This window comes from Plasmopara halstedii (genome assembly GCF_900000015.1).
Source record: "Plasmopara halstedii genome assembly, contig: Scaffold_1594, whole genome shotgun sequence".
NCBI classification, from domain to species: Eukaryota; Oomycota; class Peronosporomycetes; order Peronosporales; family Peronosporaceae; genus Plasmopara; species Plasmopara halstedii.
Window position 1 is genome coordinate 133,471 of NW_020188505.1, and position 23,936 is coordinate 157,406.

The window sequence follows — 23,936 nt, forward strand, 5'->3', positions numbered from 1 at the left end:
AAAAACAGCCTCTCTCATGCACAAATGCTGGCGCCGCCAAACCATAATCGTTCTTTCAGTGTCATCTGTAACGCTTCGTACTTTATCATCGGATGTGCACTACTTCAAGCAGACGCCGACGGCCAGATCAAGTGATCGCATTCAAATATTGCCAACCCAAGGCAGCAGAGAAGAACTACTCAGACCACGACGAGGAATTACTTGCGGTATAGTATGCACTTGTCAAGCATCGGGGTCACCTGATTGGCTTATAGACATTGATGATCGACACAGATCATGCATTGCTACTCGCTGTGACTCAATCGCCTCACCTCACGCAGAGAAAGGCCGGGTGGCTTTCCTTCTTGTGAATTATAAGCCAGGAAAGCAAAATGCGTTGGCTGATGTGTTGTCACGCAGATCGAATTATGAAAGCAAATCTAAAGAGTTTATTATACTATGAGCTGTACAAAATAAACTTCTTACTATCTTTCAGCACACGTGTGTCTTGTACCCCTCATTTTCAAAGATTGCTCAGAAATCTTCATTAAATTCAATATTCCGGTACTAACGGATATTTAACAATTACAAATGTAATACTAGTTTTGAATTATGTTCCCTGCTAGATTTAATAAGAATGTCCCAAATGTGTAAGGATTAAGCACACGAGATGACAGTACTTGTCTGGTTACACTCTCACCCACTAAGATGTGGCCTCATTTGGATCACACTTATCTAAATTCTTTAGTCACTGCGCGAAATTGACGACTCCAAGAGAGACCACTGCGCCTGGAAATTCTTCTCGACTCTCTGCACTTTGACATACCTGCTCGTAAGAGAATAACCTATATCCAGCAAGGTGCGTACCTACCGTACTTATCGTACTATTCACTATAGCAATCGGAATGTCTACCTTAGTGGTCGTTGTCGTTGCGATCTTGGTGGTATACAACCCTTAATTCATAATGAAATCAAGGTGCAAACTCAAGAGTTTCACTAACTCTTCACATTCCGTCACATGTTATCTGGTGCAGTGGGCTAGCTATCCCTGTTCCAAGTCTGTGATTGTGGGATCAGGCCCTGTTGGGGTAAAAGTAAATTGAGTGATGCGAAGAGGTAGTATAACCTAAGGGTCGATGGCATGCGGTTCATGATTGGCGGTGTGGTGAGGCACTTGTAACAACACCTAGCCATAATCGTCGGTACGCAAAGATACTTTGGGATGGGTCAACACAATGGGGAAGCTCAATGATAACTGAGAGAGTTGGTAGTACTGGATGGCGTAAATTTTGTGGATCGCTAATTCGAAGAATATCTTACCATATCGGTACGTAAGATTTGACGTAAATCAGATGAACCAACAGACGCAAATGGCAAATCGACAAACTCCAAGAGAAATATTCAGAACAAAAAAACAATAATCATACAAAGAGAGGGTCTAAAGGAAAAACCTGGAAAGTAAATTATTCTTAATCTGCTTTCGCTGAAATTTTTCTCTTCCATTACGTATCGGACCCAAATATTGTGCATCTGCTTACTGCACCGTGAAAGCACAAAACAAAGACTCAATCAAAAGCGTGTTTTTTGTAACCGATTCATAATCATTACAAATACCGACATTTCCGGTATTCCTGAATATTTACGATTACACCAACTGTATTGCAAATTTCGCACCATTCATTGTATTGTGATACAATTGTACCAAATGTGTAAGTATGTATGTATATACAGTAGCTGCCTCATTACAAACTGGTAGATCAAGTCATCATCATCCAGTGGCTCAACTTCTTCAGCAACTTATATACTTTGTCGTAGAGCGACCTTGAACGCATGTAAATGTCAATTCTCTTTAGTCTAAGACATTTACTTCAATAGACACTAAAAGTGGTAAATTCTGACGCACTTGCAGCACAAAGCCGTTTGCGTGGAAAGTGTCATCTGATTCCTGCTGCTTGTAGCAGGAAATGGAGTTTTACTTCATAGTGTAACGCATACCGCTAAGAGCCACTACATAATATCCGTGCTCGTTCGTGGTTAGGCAGTTGCAGTTGATTGTTACATACATGTAAGTTTTGAAGCAGTTAAAATTTGAGAAACTGTATTCTCTTTCGACACCGAAAACAATTTGTACTTTTCGAACAAGAGATCAAGTGTTCACTGTCTATTAAACAAACCCTTTTAATAACCATGTCAATATCTCTCTGCATTGTCAATATCTCTAGCGTTTCGCTTTGCGATCACTTTTTAACGCTGTAAAAGGTACAAGTCATAAAAGAGGAATAATCATTGTTTTGAGCTTAATAGAGACAGCAGATCTGAGGAAAGCAGGAATTTTCAGGTGTGCTAGCCAGTGCGTGTTCCTGAGAATTGACTTGTTTGTGGTTAGACTGCGACTTGAGGATTACGACCCAGCAATACAAATTCATGCACCCCATTGGGATAGTACCATATACCTCGATGATCTTTGTACAGTTTCGAGATTGATTACTTGACTGGCATAATTTCAAATTCCAGACTTGAGGTACTAAGATGCCGAGCTCCAACATCACGAAATTAACTTCCTCAGCACCGCTGCTCAAATCTGCGTCATCGAAGTTAGAGCATCTGTCACTTACTAGTAAGATTCCGAAATTTCTGGAATTAACGGATCAGGTGAAAAACAAGCTGAGAAAGCAAATTGCGACAGCTGTGGAAGATGTTCTGGATAGTATGATGCATGAAGGCACCGAAGACGTGTATTGGCGTGCCAAAATGCGCAAAGATAGCATCACGTACTACGAAGACAAAGAGAGTGTGACCAAGGAGCAAAAACGCTTTTGTTGCGTTGATAACACCGAAGCCTCCGTGAAGGAGGTAATCAAACTCTTTGTCGTCTCCGACACCGAGACGCTGTTACAGCGGTGTCGCATCATGTATGATAATATAATGGACGCCCGGGTCTTAACTGTGCTAGAACATCCGTCAAGCGACTTTCCCATGCGGTCGTGTTATATTCGCTACACTGCGTTTAAAACAAAATCCATTCAGCGCAATAATCGTGATATGTGTGTCGTTGTATCGACCAACGTCGTCAAATTTCCGGACGGATCGACGGTTGGCTATTGCGTTTGGGACTCGCTTAATCTTTCCGAAATATCCAAGTTGGATATACCACCAGGTTTTATACGTACGCGTATGTTCCGTTCCGGGTACTTCGTTCAGAATTCTGGCCAACCCGGAGCTTTGACAAAGATCGTGTACATTGTTGGCATTGAGGCTGGAGGACTTGCTCCACGGCTTACAACGCGTTACTATATGCCACGATTTGCCGAGGTTCTTGGCCGTATTATTGAGCATCTTCGTACTCGACCACGTCTTGATTCAAGTTCATTTGTACCGAAGTCTCAATGGACTGATAAACAAAAAGTCGAATTTTGCCAGTGCTGCAGTAAATACTTTGGTGCAGTAAAGCTACTTGATACTCGGCGATATAACTGTATGGCGTGTGGTGACGCCATTTGCCATGCTTGTCATCATTTGGAGGTCGTAGAAGATGCCAGTGGTCGTCAAAAGACTGTGGGGATATGTGTCGGCTGCAGGAGTACACCAAGTCATTGTCGTCTTATAAATTGATACTCAAAACCTTGTACAAGACACATTCATGGAGTCTTACGAAATAAATATGTTTTACAAACAGCAGTCACGCTGCATTCGTAGTTTTGCGTTTATTTGTTCAGATAGAGAACTCATACAAGAGGAAGGCTGCTGGAGCTAAAGCTTTTTTGTGGGGTCAAGTACTCGTATGATTATAAAGTCCACTATTTTGTCGTACGGTAACTTTACAAGATGAAACTTCACCGTAGAAGGCCAAGGGAATAGACTATCAAACGTACAACAACACGAAGTAACGATGAAGCCGGCAATGAATTTGTTTTTGAGCGTAGACAAGCTGTAGATTTATTGGTTTGAGCATCACTTGATCATTACTCATTCTCATTAAGAGCTTTCGTTAATACAATACCACGATAATGCAAGTAGAGATAAAGAGATTCATCATCGTTATAAATTACACGTAAGCTGAAGCTCCACTTAGAAAAGTTAAGAGAATGCTAGATACTTAAAAGTCAGGGAAAAAACACTGTTGCATGGTAAATTCGGGAATGCACAATAAAGCACAATATAATGGTAACGGCAACAGCACTTGAGAGTTATTTCGTTGCAGTAGATTTTCTTAGGACATTGACCTTCTACAAAGCATAACACTTGAGATAACAAAGTAATTGTTATACAGATGTGGCAAGCTTTTGCCAGGGTTTACTAAAAAACGCAAAATGTTGTTTCCTGAGCGTCAAAATATACAAAAGATGCGCTTGCAATTTAATATGAAGCTGGATAAATTCTAGGAATCAATAAAATCTTGGTACAAATATCACTTCTGTATCGTCCAACAAGGTCTCAGCTATTAATCTGACTCACATGACCGTGTCCCCTCAGCTCGATGACGACCTTCACGCAGTATTGAGCATCGTCGATACATAGTTTACTTCTGATATTTTGCTGCATATATGAATAGAATTGCTTCTCCCTTCTATAGAGCTTGCAGAGGATACGTAATCAGTCCTGGCATATAACTTATGTCAATACATTTCTTGCATCGCAAAGAAGTAATTTAGTGTTATCTTCATCTATAATGTTCTTTCTATCTGTCCTCTAATTTTACCATCATGAATCACTAAATCCTGACTCATTTTGCCGTCCATCCAGGAGCATTCACGAAATAGTTCAGATGTATCGAGAGTGAAGCCCATTCAACCAGAAAGGTGCTAGACAACTTACGTCTGACTCTCTATATCTTGTAGAAACTTGCCGCATTTCACAAATAAAATGCCAATACTCATTCCGCATATCTCCTTTTTCTGCTAATTAGCTTGTGAGATGGACTAAATATTCCGACTTGGTTACAATATGTAAAGTACGCAAATGTCGTCTCTTACATGTACTGACATGGCAAGGATTATATACATTTTACGTCACTTAAAACATCCAACTGTGAGGCATTTTAAGCTGGTCTCACCTTTACCGACAATAGGGTTAAAAACGCAAACAGTATGGTATCAGTACTAATCTCTACATATTTCTGAAAAACATTACTATTCCCAATATGAAGAAAAACTTATGTAATTATTCATACTAATACTAAGAGTTCAATCACCCAGACTTTGCTCTTGAGAGTGGTACTATAAAAAGTCAAAGTCTGGTCGGCAGAAAGTGCCCGAAATTCGTCAAACCAGATTCTGAAAAAATGAACTGGACAGCTATTCATATCCCGTGCATCTTCACCAACACCCGAGACTCCTCACATATTAATCATAAAGACTTTCATCATCATGGTATCATTTGCAAGACATCTCGTCCTTCTTTATGGTTGTTTATCAAGTGCAGGACTATGATGTCGCCTTGCCTTAAAGTCGGTTCATAAACTTTGCAATTTTGTTTCTCAGGAACATACGGTGTCATTTATCACCTGATGGTATGCTAGTCCTCAAATCGGAACCAGAACTACAAGCACATATCCTGATGTTTCTCGCCCGAGTGACAGCGTTCGTCTTCGTGGGCGTGTTTGGCCTCCCGTCGACCGTTGAGTCCATGAAAACGGAGGCCAAAGTATGCAACATCACCAGCGGCCATTTAAAATTTCTGGTTAACGACTTGCCAACAACATTTGGTTTGAACACATGTGTAGCTAACAATGCTGGAACGATTGTTAAGGCCGTTGCTAGCACCCTTTGGAGCAGTTGTGGCGTTTTAGACATCTATGATCTCTTTCGTAATAAAGATATTCAAAAGTTACATCAATTGATGGTCTCTATTGCTGCGAATCCTGCTAAGATTTCTCCACTCGTGTACGAATACATGGCAAATCAAACTGTTGGTACAATGGACAATCTGTGCGATGCATTTAGCGATGCTATCGGACCTTGTGGTGAAAAGGTGATTCCTAAACTCCTTCCAGCATTATTGAAAGATGATGTGTGTTGTGCTCAAATCAGCGAGCTGATTGAGCTGCTTAACATTGTGGTACCTCCAAATCGAAAATTGGACTTTTATGTCGTGAATGAACTCATTGATGGTGCGAATCGTTTCTTTTGCTCCAAGAAAGGAGATGTTTCGTGTGGATATGACATGTATTCGCAGCTAACATCAATGTATACAGTGGAGACTTTTGATTTCTTTCACCACGTGGTCTTCCCATTCATGACAATTGGAGGAGGAGATAAATGCGCAGGATTGTCGGGAAAATCCTATACGGATACGGCCTCACGGACACGAGCAAAAACGATCAATTTTGGCTGCTGCATTCATCAGATGCGTCCTTTAATCCAGACTTTTCAAGCAGCATTCAAGTACATTACGAGTGATAACTTTTGGGATATTGTGAGTGGAATGGTTGTCTTTGATGCTGCGAGAGGAAAGTTTGTCGACACACTTGCAGGAACAGAATCTTGCGAATTTGAAGGTGATAAGTGCAAAGACCCAAAAGGAATGGCCGATGACATTAAAATGTTGCGTCATCCTGGTACTGCTAAGTCGGATATGAACGAATTAATCGACACTGACTGTAAGATGGTGGGGAAATGCAATGGAGACAACACCATTTGTAGCCAAGTGTGCGAAACAGGTTCAGTCGTCGTGCCGACCTGGCTTCGATCGACATTAGAGTATCAACAAAACTTGGCTTTTAAAGGTCCACTTTGTTTGGCCCAAATTCCAGCTTCGCACAATAGTGCTATCACACTCGCAAATGGGTTTGGTAATCGTGATCAGCTCTTTAACCGAAATGCAAGTCCACACAAACCGTGGTCTTACACAAAGACGAATAATCAAATGCTAAGCTTAACTGACCAGCTCAATGTTGGCATCCGATTTGTCGAGATTGACACGCACTATTTTCTGAATGATCTTCACACAGGACATTGTGGTAATCTCGAATCCAAGACACTGTCCGAGATAGCTGCTTTATTTGGTAAGACACTCAGTAACTATGGCCAATACAATTGGGGGCCAGAATTACTTGGATGTTTTCCCTCCGTCTCTGGAATTAAAGCTTCGGAACAACCTTTGACAAGGGACACATTTAAAGAGATCAAGGCGTGGATTGATACCAATCCAAATGAATTTGTGTTTGTTTACGTAGATACAGCTGATGATATGAAGCGAACACGAAAGTTTGGAGCGATTGACGTTTTGCTTACTGAAGTGTTTGGCGAATTGCTAGTCCCACGAGAAATGCTGGATGATTTGGCTCTTCATTATTGGAAAGGGGCTAGTATTTCTAACTTTCAAAAGGCTGGATATCAAGTATTGGCTCTATCGAATGCTAAGACGAGGGTTGCTTTTAATCTCCACAAAGTATGCAATAATGTAGAAGAGCTCAGAGCTGACTTTCTTGATCATGTGCCTGACAAGAATCACGAGATCAATGGGATTACTATTTACAGCGAATATAACTGGATTCGAACATGGTCTGAGCAACTGCGTTATATCTCTCTCTCAGCATCTGGACGTCTTACAAGAGATCTTCCTGTGCTCTACGATGCGAAAACTATTCCTAAATTTCTGCGATGGGACTTGAATCTCATCGCACTTGACAATGTTGATATTTCCAAGATGACGGCATTGGTGTGGTCATGGGCAGAAGATGAGCCAAGTACGACAGATCCTGATGCTTATGTCTTTATGAATGCAAATGGTCGTTGGGTAGCTAGTACAACCGCTCGAAAACGATTTCGTGCGTGTTGGAATGAGCAAAAGTTGACGTGGAGTATTGAGCCATTTGCTATGCGCTGCTCTTCTCAAACAACTTTCAAAGGTCCAACAGATCCGTATCAAAATCATTTACTTCATCAACTTCTTGTGGCTCAAAAGATCAAAGGCACGTCTGTGGTCATTAATGTGAAGATTCCTAGTGGTACGAAGTAAATTACCAATTCACTTAAGCACAATTTATGTTGCAGATTACAAATTAGAATTTCTTTACTTACCCTTCGAAAGTCGATTAATTGTCAATATCATGTATACAAACTGTGGCGTACATGAAGAAAACCTTTATAAAGATCTTCTCAAATTTTATATTTCATGTAAAGTAAACCCAAATTTGATACCTTAAAGGACGCAAGGCTAAAAGACTCGAGGAATGGAGGATATCTTAACACAGAATCAACTTGACACAAGCAGGAATACTAGAGCAGCTTTATGGAAGAAGCAAGTCAAGCAATTAAAACTTAAAGATGTTGGTAAGAAGATAGAGGCAATGCAATTCTGCATTCGGAACGATCGATTCTTTCGGGAGCAGCTGGAGGTGCTTCCTCTTCTGATGGGATTTCTTTCAAGAACTAAAGTATAACTATCATTGAAAACTCTGCGAACCATTCTGTTGCTAACTTAGTTGATTGTTCAGACTCCTGCGCTCGTCATGGAAACTCTTGTTGCCCTCTTCACGCTCATTTCACCTTCATCTGCAACGCAGAGTATCAATCCAGAATCAGAAGTAATTCACGCTGAACTCAATGGTCAGTATTAGATTATTGTCGTGGCTACTTTTAAGCTGAAAGATTTAAGCTAAGAGTTGTGCATAAAGCGAAGTATATACTTGAGCGTAGTACAAGTCACGATGCTGCATGGAAGGCAGGAGAGCCGTTCGTAGTTCTTTTCAGTATGAAAGCTTTGGCTTCAGAAATTCGAGTTTGTCGCTACTTTTCAATTATCGACTGTACAATGAAGCTTGATAACTTCTTAAATTTTGTTTGTTATGTTAGATCAAAGCAATCGAAGTGCTTGACCGCCTTTTAAACCTTCACGGTATCCTGTTTACAGAACTGGAGGAAAACACTTCGACGTTATCCAAGTTCATGCCAATTGAATCGACTTGCTCATCATTGTTAAGCTGTTTGGGAAGTGAAGATGGTGATTTGCAGTTTGCAGCACTTTCGTGTCTTGCGTCAGCTATAAAATGTTTTTTAAGTGATGAAACTATGTGCCGCTTTGACTTTGAAAATGTCATTTCTCGGAGCTTAGGACTTCTGTCGCACTCCGAGCGACGCTTTCATCGTCCGGCACTCAACATCGTTGAAGCCTTTTCGAAATTTGGTGAGTCACAATTCATTTAAGGTCGACTAACACTGATATGAACCTGTGCTGGTATGTAGAGTCTGGAAGGCATATCTTAATAAAGAATGTTGCTATTGATGCATTGGGTAACGCGATTCGAGAAGCTCACGAAATACTTCATAAGATTTCCACTATCGTGCCTACCAAAGGAATAGGTGCTAGCCCGTTATCAGCTAACGATGCTCTAGTTTTAGGTTCCTGCATTGTAATCCTATGTCAAGTATTTGTACGAACAACTCTTGCAAGATATCAAATGGCGAAAATTGAATCCGACAAAGATGATCACATCATTTTGATGGATGTAATCGAGGCAATGATTGGCATTCTTCAATTCGATATTGCAACTGCCTTAACATCACGAGTAAATCATACTGAGTCCACACGAATGACAAATGGTACAACCGCTGCAGCTAGTACAAAAGCGGCCAATACTGCTTTGCTAGCAGATCTCTTTCCATTCAGTATCGAGCGATGTGTTAACATACTCTCCAGTCTCGGTCGATTGATCAAATATAATGCACAATGTAAAGCATATGCAAAGGCAAAGGGTCTCCTTCCAATTTTGCTTGATTTTCTCAAGGTGGATGAGGTTCATCAGCATCATCAAATCGCAGACAGGCTTCTGCATACTATCTATATCATTGATGATTTTGAATCGGCGAAAGGAATTCACGATGAAGGAGTTGAGGCTGGACAAACGCACAAAGCAGAATATTCAAGTAAACTCGATCCTTGTATTATCTGTGCGGTCTCAATTCCGTTGGATTCAGATGAAGCTGAAAGTGGTGAGTCCAAAAATGGTGCTGCTCCATCTCTCACTTTACAAATGCCGCCTCTTGTCGCGGTGGATACACTTTTGGCTCTTCTGGAGACCAGTTATGAAAGTGCAAACAAAGGATTAACTTTTCGAATTCTTCGATGGATTGGGGCTCTAGTTGATTTACCCGAAAACGCCAATGCGTTAGGTGAACGAGCTGTTTCGATACTTTTAAAGATATTGGCTACAACGCCTTTCACTCATTCACTGCTCTTTGCATTTCTTGCCAAAAGCATTCATGCCATTGTGCTTCAAAACCCAAAAGCATTCGAGGTTCGTTCGTATTGCTGATTTAATGATGCTAATAGTCTCTTAACAGGATCTTGTAGCTTTGTGGTAGACCCGGTAGTGAGCTTATAAGCTTGCTATTTCAGTTTCTACATAAGACTGGAGAAAATCCTGAGGATTCAAACGATCTTGAAGATTCACTTTGTATCGAGAATCGTGCAGATATATCGAAAACTAAATCCATCGAGACTTCACCTGATCAAGATGAGAATGTTTACGAACTTAAAGAAGTCGACAATTACGAAGACGGGATCGCATTAACGCCAATTCCTGGGTCAGAATTATTTTACAACATTGACAGCATTGACGTGCTTCTTGCTGTTTCGGAAGCCATTGCTGCACTGGCAAGAGCTTATCAAAAGTGGAACATTTCACCAATTATTGATACTTTCGAAGTTCCAGTTTCTAAACTTGCTGCACCTGTAAAATCTGGGGCTTTGCTGACAGCAGGAGAGAGCAAGAAGAAAATTTCAGCAGATCATGAGAAATCGTCAGTTGTGGGTGATGCCATAATGCTTGGTCTTTTGGAAGGATCTATGCAAGTATTGAAACTGATTTCGCAGTTCATGGGCGTCAATCCAGCTGTGTGTGTATCGCTTTTAGAGCTACTTGATATATTAATGACGACTCCTAAAGGAATGAAAGTAATGCTCGAGCTGGCAAGAAGCGAAGTGCAAGCATTAGGTCTAAACGATCAAAGCGACGGTTGTCTTTCAACATTGACGGCGGAAACTTGGCCTTTATCTGTAAATTCTTCCCGTCAAATGGAGCATACAATTTTGCTTCTTCCACTTTTGAACGTACTCCAATCTCCCGACACTTCATTCTTAGAGATCGAAGCAGCTGTGCGCTTAATTACAGTGATGACAAGTGATCACGTGGAAGCTACGGTTGAACCTCCTAAAGAAGTTATTAAGAACCTTAAAAAAGGTGGAGACGCTGCACCTGTTGTGAACTCGTTCTCGTCACTTCCTCAGATTGTTATTACTGAAAGTGACCGCTTTATCAATGCTGGTGTTGGTTGTGGAATGATAGTCGTGCTGTTAGCTTTCATGGATACCGTTCGACTTCCAAAAGCAACAGAAGATTCAAACAATCGTGTTTGCATTCTTACAACGCAAATTGACAACTTACTGCAGAAGTTTATCACTTTAGGTCAAGAGAAAGATGCAATGATTATGACAAAATACAAAGAATCAATGAGTTCTGAAGGACAATTAAGCAGTGAGACGCCCGATTTAAAGTTACCATACAAGACACAGTGGGCTCAACTTCTTAATCATCAGTTTGACATCCCCCGTTTCGGGTATATGTCATATTCTGCACTGCTTCTTGCTACTGAACTTGAACAATCGAAGTTAGTTAAGATGTTACTAAGTGTAGGGGCTTCATCTGAAACGGTGTCATCAGGAGGATTGACACCATTGATGATTGCCTTCTTGATTGGAAACACTTCAATGGTGATTGATCTGCTTGAAGCACGTGCGAACGTTGATGCTATCACGACAGATGGCCACGATATCACCGTTTGGAATTGTGCTCTCGTATCATCGATGCAAGGACAAGTGAATGATTTGATTACAAGCACGTACACTTGCGTAGGGGAGCCCAAAGATGCACTCATAATGAACGCTCTAATTCAACTTGATACAATAAACGGATCCTTTCAATGCCTGGATGTATGCTTGGAGGCTGAAGTCGATGTGAATGTATCGAATGCCGAGGGTAATTTCCTTCTCCATGCTCTGCTCTCTCAGTCTACTGTGCGTTGTAAATTACGTGGACTTGATGTTTGTTTTCGTTATGAATCTCATTTGAATGACCGGGCACGTCTGGAAAAGGCTGCATCAGATTTAATTCGAAAACATTCCGCGGATGTCAATTGCTGTAATCAAATTGGACAAACTCCACTTCACCTTGCTTTGTTGTATGGCCACACGAACATTGCAAAAGTACTGCTCAAATTCGAAGCAAATCCGAATGTGCAGTGTATGCACGGACACTTGCCTTTGCACTATGCGTGTCTAGGATTTTGTGGTACTTTGAATGAAAGTGATGAAGAAGCAATTGAGATGATTAAATTGCTTCTTTTGCAAGCCTCGCACTACCCAAAGATCGTTGGAGTTCACAAGGATTGGCGAAAGCATAAATCTGCTGAAGAGAAGCAAACTTTAGTGGTTGAACAGATACTGAAAACTGGATTTCTCAGTCTTGTGATGCCTGAGCCAATTGTATGTAAGCTCTCAAATCCCCAAGAAATTCTTGCTACTACCTCATTTCATGGCAACTTCTTGCCTTGGCACTTTTCGTGTGGGGCATGCTATCAATTCCCATCCAAATTTTGCCTGAGCGATAGTTTAATAAAGTTGTTTAAAACGAATGGTCATGTACGAGCGGAAATTTTGAAATATTTCATTCGAGAATGGCACATTGATATCAGCATGATCACAAAAGACAATCTACATGCTCTGCATTTGGCGATTAAAACTGATGTGAATGGTACTAATCTTCCAGTTATTAAGGTGTTGTTGGAGTATCGCAATCCAAATCATTCAGTAGAGAAGTCGAAAAATTTAAACATCAATGCAGTTCACGATCATATTCTCATCGATTCTTTGCCAATAATTCCTTCCAAGTCTCTTGTTTTATTTCTCGATACGAATGAGAATCGAAGACAAGCATATGTATCGACGAGATCTAATGATGGAAAGTATCACATCATTCTGGAAAATGGTCAGCATCTAGATAATGTTGCTCGCGAAAAGCTGCAGGTAGCTGATGAGTGTTTTGATGATTCTCACCGTTGGAAATACTTCATATTTATGGGGAACCGGTTCAGCGCTTTGCATTACGCTCTGCAGTTGAAACACGACACACTTGCCTTGTTGTTATTAGCTCAACCAGATATTTCTCTTGACCCTGAAGGAAACGACCTTCCTTTACTTGCATTGGCCTGTGCTGCTGGTCAGTCAACTGAGGTGGTAAGACAATTGATTACACAACAGGCAAACATGCGTGTGCATTTACCACTACGAACATCCAAGTGTGACTTAGATAGTTTCGATAGCATGACCGAGCCAATGCATGCGGCTGCGCTTCATTATGCAGTCATGTACGACAATTATGATATGGCCGAAACCCTCTTATCGAGCCCACATGTGCTTCCAAATGTACAAAGATCAGGAGATGGTTTTACTCCGCTGCATTTGGCGTGCGAAAAGGAGAATATCAAGATGATTAAATTACTGCTTGATCACGGTGCGAAGTTTACTCAACTATCGAGTGGAGCAGCAAAAGGAGTGTCTCCTTTGCAATTGCTGATCAAGGTTGACAATGTCGACAGCGATCTTTTGAAAGAGCTTGTACGTGATCATTATTTGCCTCCTGAAGTGCTTTTGGAAGGATGCACAACGAACGTCGTAGTAGTAAACGACGACTACAGTCAAAATTTAGCAGTCAATACGAACGAAGAGGGTTTTCAGATAAATGACTATGATGTGCCTTCGTGTGCCTTGTTGCAAGAAGAACAAAGGAATTTCGACATTTTTGAACGTTTTCAAGCAGTGGTGCAGGCAAGTTCTGATGAATCTCTTACCCAAAGTGTAAGAATGGAGCTGGAGAAGAGCGATAATGTACTCTGCTTGTTTTTCGAAGTACTACGAAATTATTTTCAGGTTAGCGAACCAAATAACGAGTCTGACAACACACCACAGTTGTTACCTTCTTCACTATATCATGTTTTTCAACAAATACCCCACCGTCATGAATGTTATCGTCACTATAAGACTCGGTCTCAATGGAAATGCAAGAGTAAAACACCTCGAAAAAGCAAAGCGGCTTCTGGCGAAACAGTAGCAGAACTAGTAGCGTTGCATGTCAACACAATAGAAGATGCTTGACGACTTATATAGAATAAGTGAGTAAGGAAGGCCGAAGTAATTTTTCTGTTTGGCTTTGTAACGCTAGAGTAGGTTGAGTTAATAGAATGGGGCCTATAGATAGCATTTTCAGGTAATGGAGCATTTGTCTGAAGGCAAGCGCTCCGAAGATGCAGCGAGTATTGCTCTGAAAATACCAAATCATATACCTCAATTGAATCTGAGCTCTCTTCATGATAACAAAACATCGAACTTTGAAATATCTCAATCTGCACGAACATTCGCTACTGGCAAGACATTGAGCGTTCTTCCGGCAGTACATGCCAAAACTACTCGCAATTCGCAGAAAGAGACTCTGGGAAAGAGCCAAGCAACAAAATCTCGATATACTCAAGTAAGATTGAAGTCTGATGTAGCTGTAACGCGCTTTCGTCTCGATCACTCATGGCTTAGTGATTCAATGAAACCCGATCTGCACCAGAAGAAATTGTATACAGCTCAATGTTTTGAGGCGCTAACGAAATGGCAACAGACGATGAAAAATGAATTTCACAAAGCTGTTCTTGTCAGTATTCTAGACGTTCTACACACTGCAATTTATTCATCTCCGAGTTTAGAGATGAGTGGAGACTTAAGATCCTTGACTTTATCTTCTTTATCAGACTCACCAGTAGAGAATCAAATTCCTTTAAGTGAAACTGGAATGGTTGAGTATTTCTCTCTTGTGGCCGATATGCAGGAAAAGCTAAAGCTGCAACGACAGGAACGCTTACGTTTGACCACTCAACTTGCGATGGAAAAGTCCCTTGAACAGGATTTATCAGCGCAATTGCAACTTTTAGAGCATGATCTTGCTCAAAGTAACCTGCGCCGTGCGTATGCACGTGCAGAAAGTGAAGGTGAGCAACGCATCGTACAGAATCTAGAGCACGATTACTCTTTATTGACTGAACAAGAGCAGAACTATCAGAGTGATTGTGAAAAGTTAGAGCTCCAGCTTGCGAATCAACAAGTTCAATTGAAAGAAGCTCGCAATCGACAGCTCTACTTGGATTTCATGTCGACTGCCCCTTTAAAGCGGCACATGGAGGAGAAAAAGTGGCAAGAACAATACATGAGACTCACTTTACAATTACAAAATGCTGAAAGAGAGAATCGAAGTTTAGAAGACAAGATTTGTAAATTGAAAAAGGAGACTTTGGACTTAGAAACGCAATATGCGCGAGATGTTGAAGCTCATGAGAAAGCAAAAGTCGAGCTGAATGAGGTTTGTGCTAATCATGAGCAACTAAACGAAGCTTACGAACGAACTCGCGCATGTTACACACCGAGACCTGATTGGGATCGTATTGTAGCGGAGACGCCGGAGTTGTTGGTATATAAGCCGCCATGGGAAATGGTTGAAAGTAAAACTATGCAGGACATGACTGATTCATCTAATCGAGATTCAGATATTGTTGAAACTGGAGTACTCGAACGTACAGACAAGGAGGAGCTAAGTGATAATAAAAATACTAGTGGGCAGACGAAAAATCTCGTGAAAGAAATGCTACATTGGATTGAGCGTCTTCAAAAGCATTGTGGTGCTAATCTTTATCTGAGTCGTGTACGTGTGATGATGACTAGCTAAACAACTAATATCTTACTTTAATTTCCTCTTATTGGTGAACAGATGTGGCATGACGTCGAGGAAGCACGTGTCGAACTTAACATTCTTCATCATCAACTTGATCGTGTTGCTCGCAGGAAATCGATACTATCTCTGTTAAATGTCTTAGATGCAGATTCAATCGCAATAGCAGCTTCTGGATCCCCATCGAAAAAGAAACAAGAGTATATCTTGGCGCTTGGAATGCATGAAGGCGTGCCACATTTCTTGCGTCATTGTGGAAAGTTAAAGCGAAAAGTTCTTCGGAAAATCGATGTCGACAAAGTGGTGCGTAAGGTGTGGGTTGAAAAACGTAAGCGAGAACAGCGTAACCCATTAAAACGTCTTCCTCTGGAGGAAATACTTTACGAGAAGCTCTATCGGAAGTATGGATTTCAGCCATTGATTGCTGAATGGGGCTACAATATTCTACTAGCTCTTCAAACGTTTAGCTGGGACTCGGAGATTGAATTGTTTCTATTATGTTTGACTGGTGCTGTCTCCGATCTCGTGTATATAGACCAGGAACAGATGATTCTGAAGTGTCGACAATTATTACTTCGACTTTGTGAGCTTTACAATGTTGGGAGCTTCGTTGGTGAGAGACGTTTACTGTTAAAAGACGCTTTGGTTGCATTAAGGACATTTTTTCCGCTTAAGACGTCAACTCAATTACAGGCGATTGAAAAGTCCATTATTCGTGATATGCACAAGATGAAACGTGGTGGAAATGATTCCATTTTGTATATTGATGATGTCATTCCAATGAACGACAAGTACCCGCTTGGATTTTTTGTCAAGACTATACGAGCCCAGCATTTTAAGGAAATTCAGGACTATTACGCTTTGTTACTGAGGTAAAAATGTCGGTATTACTTTTGTTTGTATAGAGTGAAGTTAACATCATCATTTCTGTGATGTAGTGAATTAGAGCAGCGAGACACTGAGCATAAGGGCATTTTAACGATTGCAACTATACAAACCGTACGACTTTTTCGGTTGAATTTGAACTGATGCGAAATTTATGGTTTCTTTTTAAATATTGTCAGACAATTCTAACAATGGATCCGCTTGCAGACCCTGGAAAGATACATCATATGATAAAAAAAGCTTTAGATATTAAGACTCAAGGGCAAGCCCATATACATGAGCCTGTAATATACAAAGCTGTGTTGAGGGTAAGCTTATCATTATCGCGAGCGTTTGGTTTAATTGACGTATGAATTGTGTCATCACAGAAACTTAATGCTACATGCCTCATGAAATTTACATTAAATTATGACCAAAACGCTGAAGTAAATTGGCATCGTCGACCGGGAACTGTGTGTGCAGTCTCCTCGACCGACAATACTACAGTAATGAAAATAACAGACAGCAGTCAGTAAGTAATATTAGTTTTTTTGAATTTGGACCGTGCTATTGTCAAAATCTACAAAAAAATTAATAGTATCATCAGACTCGAAATATTACAATTTGAAATGATCAAAGCTCTGTTAGCTGGTTGTACCTTGGGAAAGTCAACTCGTTCCAACTCATTTCTTCCTGCACCTACAGGTCGCGATTTGCTGCGTGAATAATAAATTCTAATGATACAAATTCTTATCTGGTCTGTTTCGTAGAAATCACAAACACGTTATCAGAATTACAAAAACTTACGGAGACGCAGTTGCCATTCTACAATTAGATCTGATCGATCCGGTTCAAGGACAATCCATGATTGTTCACACTTGAAGCCACGCGATGAGCTTCTGTGGAAGACGATGCCTCGCACTTTGAACCAAAATTCAATTCTCTCTTTCTCGGCAAGATGATGCTGTGTAAGGCTCAATTACCTCGCTTAATGTTTTGCTGTGGATTTCTGGCCTCTCTGCTGGTATGCCCTATACTAGCGCAAAAGATGATCTCACGCGGGAGTACGGGCGTGCACATTCTGTTCCAAACAGATCAGTGGGTCACGCCGGCTATTCACTACAAGAATGCTAGCGCCAGCTGGACCACTTTGACCAGTGCCGCTATGTTCGCTAGCAATAGATCTGCTTATTCATCTGATGACGGCTGGTTTCAGTACGACGTTCCATTCGTCACTTCACTCGAATTTGTCTTTACCGACGGTAGTGGCGTTGCCTTGGATAATAATAACAATTCAAGCTACAAAGTCTTGGCTCCTGGTATCTACTCTATAGTAACGAAAGTCTCTGGTTTCAAGTCGGGAGATCTTGTCGGCCCGAGCGATGGCACAAGCTACAATATCCTCTACCAGCCAATAACATGGACCACGCCGTACATCACTTTTAACACAGGGAAGGATTGGACTATTGTCCCCGGATTCGCCATGTCGCCTAGCACGTACAGCGGCAAGTTTTCAGCTGCTAACGGCTGGTTCCAGTACACTATTCCATCAACGAGTAGTGTAGACATTGCATTCAATGATGGTCACCGTGCTTGGGATAGTAATTCAACCACATTTTACAATCGACAGTCGCCAGGTACGTACGCATTCGTGAATCAGAACACGGCAAAGCCTCCAGTCCAGCGGTACGTTAATGGACAGGGTTACTCTGTAATGTCGGCCACTGAAGTCTCAGGTATCCTTACCATTCGCCTAGCGCTTAATAACGGCTCGACGTCGACTCCTTACGGCACTGACTTGTCGGCACTTGTTGTGACGGTGATGAAGACAGAGAGTGACAGTGTACGTGTAAAGATCTTGGATGGGAATACAAAACGCTGGGAAGTACCCACCAGCTTATTCCCTGCTGGTACGCTCGGACTGAATAACACAGCAGCACCACCCGCAGCAAATCCGTCGTATACATTTATCTACACGCAGAACCCATTTACGTTCAAGGTTGTGCGTAAATCTGACGGCTACATGCTCTTTGACTCATCTGTCATTCCGCTCGTGGTAAAGGATCAATATCTGCAAGTAGCAACAGCGCTTGGCAGTGATCTCAGTGTTTACGGTATTGGAGAGAGTACCCGCGACAACTTCAAGATGGCGACGGGTGATAAGCAAACGCTGTGGGGGCGTGACCAACCCTCTTCGAAAGTTGACGTCAATACTTATGGATCTCATCCCTTCTTTCTCGGCATTAATAGTGCTGGTCAAGCACATGGTGTGTTGCTGCTTAACAGTAATGGTATGGATGTGACGATGGACAGTGGACGCCTCGTGTACCAGACAATTGGTGGTGTGCTTGACTTTACCATCATGGTTGGTCCAACCCCAACAAATGTAATGTCACAGTACACGAAGCTCATAGGACGTCCAAAACTTATGCCATACTGGTCGTACGGATTTCACCAGTGTCGATGGGGATATGGCTCTGTTGACGAGCTTCGAAAAGTTGTGAACAAGTACAAAAGCAATCTTTTGCCCCTGGATGTCATTTGGGCTGACATTGATTACATGCACAATTTCCACGACTTTACAGTTAATCCAATGAACTTCCATCAAGCCAAGATGGCAGCATTCATGGATGAGATTCATGCAAGTGGACGGAAATTCGTGCCAATCATTGATCCAGGTATTCCAGACGATACGAACGACTTTGCGTATTCAAAAGGACTTTCCATGGACATTTTTATTAAGGATACAAGTGGCAAGCCATATTTAGGCCAAGTGTGGCCAGGTCCTACCGTCTTTCCGGACTTCTTCCACCCAAAGGCAAAGTCCTACTGGGGCGAACAACTTCGGCTTATGTACGACAATTTTGACTTTGATGGTCTTTGGATCGACATGAATGAGTTAGCGAATTTTTGTCCAGGAACCACTTGTGTTCGCCAGTCTGGTGTCACGTGTCCAAACACAGGAAGTATCGATGCCATCACGACATGCTGTTTAAGTTGTTCTGGCAATGGTAATAAATATGACAATCCACCGTTTGCAATCAACAATTTTGACAGCAATGACGATATCTTTAACAAAGGTATTTCAGCTAGTGCGTTGCATTACGGCAATATTCGCGAGTACGACGCACACAACTTGTATGGTATCGCTGAGTCCATTGTGACAAATGCAATTCAGGAAGAATTAGCGAACAAAAGGTCGTTTGTACTTTCTCGATCAACATTTCCTGGAAGCGGTGTTCACGTTGCACACTGGACTGGTGACAATGCAGCGACATGGAACGACTTGCGCTGGTCGATCCCTGCAATTCTTAAGTTCGGGTTGTTTGGCATTCCGATGGTTGGCGCCGATATTTGCGGTTTCCTGGAAGCATCCAACATGGAATTATGTGCACGTTGGACAGCCTTAGGCTCGTTTTATCCGTTTGCTCGTAATCACAACAACCTCGGAGCTCCGTCTCAAGAGACTTACATGTGGCCTGAGGTGACTAAAGTAGGCCAAAAGTTCATTGGTATGCGTTACCGTCTGCTACCGTATTTGTATACGCTCGGATTTCACGCGCACATTCAGGGTCTTCCTATCGCTCGCCCACTTTTCATGGAATTCCCAAAAGATATAGCCACCCATAGTATCAATTATCAATTTATGTTGGGAAATGCATTGCTAGTCACGCCGGTTGTGAATCAGGGTGCGAAATCGGTTAAGGGGTATTACCCTGCTGGCGTCTGGTACAATATTCTCGACTATTCCAAGGTCTTCAGCTCGGGTGAATCTTTTAAGACGGCAGTGACGCTGTATGATATGCCGGTGCATATTCGTGGCGGAACAATTCTAGCTATGCATCAGCCAGCTCTCACAAGCACGGCAACCCGCCAAACACCCTTTGACATCCTTGTCGCATTACCAAATAATGGAAGTGCTACCGGAGATCTCTATCTCGACGATGGTGAGACGATCAGTAACCCGAACGCCACGATTGTCAAATTTATTGCAACTGCCGGTTCGTTCAAATCCAAGGTCATAAAAAACGACTACACTAGTGCACATTCCAGCTTGATAAACAAAGTGATTATACTCGGTGTGAATGAACCACCCTCGAGTGTATCTTTCGGTGATATATCTGCGTATGATGCCACCACGGAATGTCTCGAAATTAGTTTATCAGTCGTCGATCAGAGTATCGACTCGAGCTTCACAATCACGTGGAAATAAGTATTAAATTTTAGTAGTAATATTTAGCTACTTAAATTACTATTTTGGGGAGGAGTGTTAAGCTCTGATATATCTTGCGCCAGATCTAATAATCAAGCATTTTACTATCGACTAAATCGAAGGCCTATACTATACAAAATTCTACACAATTATCAAGGCAATATCACAAATGGGTTCATAACCTCTATTTCTGGTCGTATAATGGATAGAAAGCTAACTTGGTTATTTAAAAGATATGGATGATGGTGTACAGCACAAGCCCAGTAGCTGCCATAAGTACTGGGGCATCCATCGTGTGGGGTGCCGTTGCTTCTGCATAAGCCACGACGAAAGGCAGGATAATCATTGTTAACCACAGCTGCATAGGCGTCTCAAAATCGGAATATTGGAGCGCTGGAAATACAATGCCGGACAAAAATACACAAGCGGAGCCTTCAAAACTGCGCGTGTACTTGCGTTTGGAACAGCACGTACTTGTTGAGTATTTATGTTTTCCGAATGCAATACCAATGGGTTCAGCTAATCCATCACCGATGCTGGTTACAAAAACGAGAATGAAAATAAGATCGGACTGCGTCGTACGGGCAAATAGCCAGCGAAAGAACAGCAACACAAAGAGGCCTGGAAACACATTCCCTGCCACAATCCACTTAAGCGTATGTGGTCGGTCTTCAGGTCGATCAAGCGAATTAAATTGCAGCATAAAGAGCGTTGAACGCTCGCGAATGGGCTTAATCATAAGTAAGAAACAGAAGAGTGTCACAAAATCTCCCCAAGCCAGTGCTAAGGAACTATCGCACTCGGGACATGACTCTTCATCCGGCTTAACGAGTAATGGCACGAGGTATGCCGCCAGTAGCTGAAACTTTCTCGTGTAGTTGACTTTAAACACGGAGTTACGTTCAGTAATGACGTATCCAGCATCGTCAATGATACAGAAGAAGCGACAGATGATGCCTCCAAGTGTCGAAACGCCCATCATAATGAGGACCTTTGGCAGCAGGAAAAACCAAAAACTTGTATTGCTCCATAAATCAGGCTGTAGCACCGTCGTGAGGCCTGTAAGTACCGCAGCAAAGAGCGTCATACCCACAAGAAAGACGAAATCAAACGTGCGTGTCCACCGCGTATCGTAGCGACCTGCTACCTGTCCAGCGTAAATGAGGTCATTCGAGTCACCGTCGTAGTCGTAGCTATCATCATCCATTCCTACACTACCGTAGGTTGGCACCTGTTTCGGTAGTCTAAATTTTGGTCCAGACTTTGGACGCCATAGGACGCGTAATACGAACGTAATCACCAATAGAGAGCCTAATGGGAGTCCAAATAGCAGTGAATAATCGGTCTTGTCCAAATGGTCGGACCAAACATTAGGCGCAACAATGGGCTCGGCACCTACGCCACCAGCTGGGACACCTACATCTGCCATAGTTGTTTGTTGTCCAAAGAACAGAAGATAGTGGGGTCACTTGCTCGAGCAACAGCGGGCGTACGTTTCAAACGATCTTTTTGCTACCTACCAACGACTACAATACATTTATAAACCAGAGACATACTGATACCAAGTTAAATTGTTAAAGCGGACTCATTATGAGCGTAAAATATCACAGAAACAGTAGTTTGGTCTAATATAAAATTCTGGTTACCTAGCTATCATCTACAGTGACATCGTATGCAGCCTGAAGCGCCTTGAGGTCATCCTCAGATATTCCTCCCTTTGTATCACCAACGACAAACAAGTGCAGCTGAATATCTCGTAACAAATTGCGATCCAAGTTGATAGCTGAACTTGCTTGCTTGGCCACGAAAATCACATGTTGCACCTTGAACTCCGTATACGGATAGAAAGTCAAGTCCTCAGCAAGAATAGATGACACTTTTCCACTCTTGTATTCCTCAAGTACGGTTTTATTCACACTTTTAAAGCAGTCCAATGGCGTCTTGACCAGTCCAGTGGTTTTGTAACCCATTTCAGGCTTTTTTCCTGAGCCTACACCACGCTTGCTCTTCATCTTGATCATTGATGTATGAATATTCATCTTCTTTTTCACAAGCTTAAACATTGATCGTGTATCCACCAAGATAAGCACTTTTGCCTTCTGTCTTTTGTCCATACAACGAATCTCTGTGTGCTTCGCGACCGCTTTAGCCACCGCATTATCCGATGAACTGCATAGCCACAGAGGTGTTTTTAACAGCTCAAAACGTGCATCATTATCAAATATCTCATCTGATTGCACACCCTCTGGCTTGTCATCATTGCTGACAAATTCCTGTTGAGCTATTTCAATCGAGTCGTCCTTGCCAACATTTTCGTTCTGGCTAACAGCAAGTTTACGCCGTTTTTTCTCAGTCTTCTTCTGTCGCTTGCTTTTAATGACATCGGCGACAACTACCTCGATCGATGGTTTCTTCCACCGCGGATCGCGAGTGCTTGGCGGTTGAAGCAAGCGACCTGAGTCATCATCAGGTGTAAGACCTTCGACTATGCGGCGTTTGCGTGTCTTTTTGCGTGTTGCCAGAGTCTTCAGCTTCTTCTGCTTATAACTGCTCGACATGCTGACCAGGCATCTATAATATTAACAAGCAAGGATATCACACAATAATAATATACTACTATACTATAACCAGCGCAAATATCAAATTTTCTCCTTTTTCTGGTCTATCTCTGAAGAAATTGCGATTATTTGTGGTAGTGATGAACATCAAGTCACTTGATGTTCATCAGAGCACCCGCACAGAATGTCAGAGAAGTGATTCTTGATCATACGGCCTCATTTTGTAGCAAAACTCTTAGCAAAATTCTAAGGAGACTGGAAATATGGGCGGAATTAATTGATCTGCCCGACAGAATCGTACAATTTTTGTGAAGGTACAATTTTAAGATAGTGATAGCACGCAATGGTTTTTGTTTTAACCTTGATTGAAGATGTTATTTTTGACCAATGAAGATATGCGCATTTTGCCAGACCAATTATTTGTAATATAAATACAAATCAAACTTTAAAAGCTATAGATTATTAAATTGTAGCAAATTCCAAAAATATTCAGACAATATATACCTTAATGTATTTATTACGTAAAGTTTTTGGATAAATCAAATCTGTCATCACCTGG

At 41.8% G+C, this 23,936-nt stretch overlaps 7 protein-coding genes across 7 annotated transcripts; 5 read left to right on the plus strand and 2 right to left on the minus strand.

Annotated features, from left to right (window-relative positions):
• Positions 1-2,508: 2,508 nt before the first annotated feature.
• On the plus strand, positions 2,509-3,591 carry PHALS_01807 (hypothetical protein F443_09693; the record flags this gene model as incomplete). Its single annotated transcript, XM_024716270.1, has 1 exon — positions 2,509-3,591. The coding sequence occupies one exon, from the start codon at positions 2,509-2,511 to the stop codon at positions 3,589-3,591; it is 1,083 nt and encodes a 360-aa protein (XP_024581885.1).
• Positions 3,592-5,535: 1,944 nt separating this feature from the next.
• PHALS_01808 (PLC-like phosphodiesterase, TIM beta/alpha-barrel domain) lies at positions 5,536-7,938 on the plus strand (the record flags this gene model as incomplete). The annotated part of the gene is made up of 1 exon (XM_024716271.1): positions 5,536-7,938. The coding sequence occupies one exon, from the start codon at positions 5,536-5,538 to the stop codon at positions 7,936-7,938; it is 2,403 nt and encodes an 800-aa protein (XP_024581886.1).
• A 214-nt stretch (positions 7,939-8,152) lies between these two features.
• Positions 8,153-14,130, plus strand: PHALS_01809 (Ankyrin; the record flags this gene model as incomplete). The annotated part of the gene is made up of 7 exons (XM_024716272.1): positions 8,153-8,356; positions 8,417-8,528; positions 8,597-8,700; positions 8,775-9,105; positions 9,165-9,601; positions 9,707-10,216; positions 10,273-14,130. The coding sequence occupies 7 exons, from the start codon at positions 8,153-8,155 to the stop codon at positions 14,128-14,130; spliced, it is 5,556 nt and encodes a 1,851-aa protein (XP_024581887.1).
• A 115-nt stretch (positions 14,131-14,245) lies between these two features.
• Positions 14,246-17,334, plus strand: PHALS_01810 (uncharacterized protein; the record flags this gene model as incomplete). The annotated part of the gene is made up of 6 exons (XM_024716273.1): positions 14,246-15,715; positions 15,782-16,614; positions 16,681-16,741; positions 16,807-16,935; positions 16,996-17,138; positions 17,214-17,334. The coding sequence occupies 6 exons, from the start codon at positions 14,246-14,248 to the stop codon at positions 17,332-17,334; spliced, it is 2,757 nt and encodes a 918-aa protein (XP_024581888.1).
• Positions 17,335-17,654: 320 nt separating this feature from the next.
• On the plus strand, positions 17,655-20,819 carry PHALS_01811 (family 31 glycoside hydrolase; the record flags this gene model as incomplete). Its single annotated transcript, XM_024716274.1, has 1 exon — positions 17,655-20,819. The coding sequence occupies one exon, from the start codon at positions 17,655-17,657 to the stop codon at positions 20,817-20,819; it is 3,165 nt and encodes a 1,054-aa protein (XP_024581889.1).
• A 226-nt stretch (positions 20,820-21,045) lies between these two features.
• On the minus strand, positions 21,046-22,248 carry PHALS_01812 (uncharacterized protein; the record flags this gene model as incomplete). The annotated part of the gene is made up of 1 exon (XM_024716275.1): positions 21,046-22,248. One exon carries the CDS (start codon positions 22,246-22,248, stop codon positions 21,046-21,048), a length of 1,203 nt encoding a protein of 400 aa, XP_024581890.1.
• Positions 22,249-22,465: 217 nt separating this feature from the next.
• On the minus strand, positions 22,466-23,377 carry PHALS_01813 (uncharacterized protein; the record flags this gene model as incomplete). The annotated part of the gene is made up of 2 exons (XM_024716276.1): positions 22,466-23,137; positions 23,216-23,377. 2 exons carry the CDS (start codon positions 23,375-23,377, stop codon positions 22,466-22,468), a joined length of 834 nt encoding a protein of 277 aa, XP_024581891.1.
• Between the last annotated feature and the right edge of the window lie 559 nt (positions 23,378-23,936).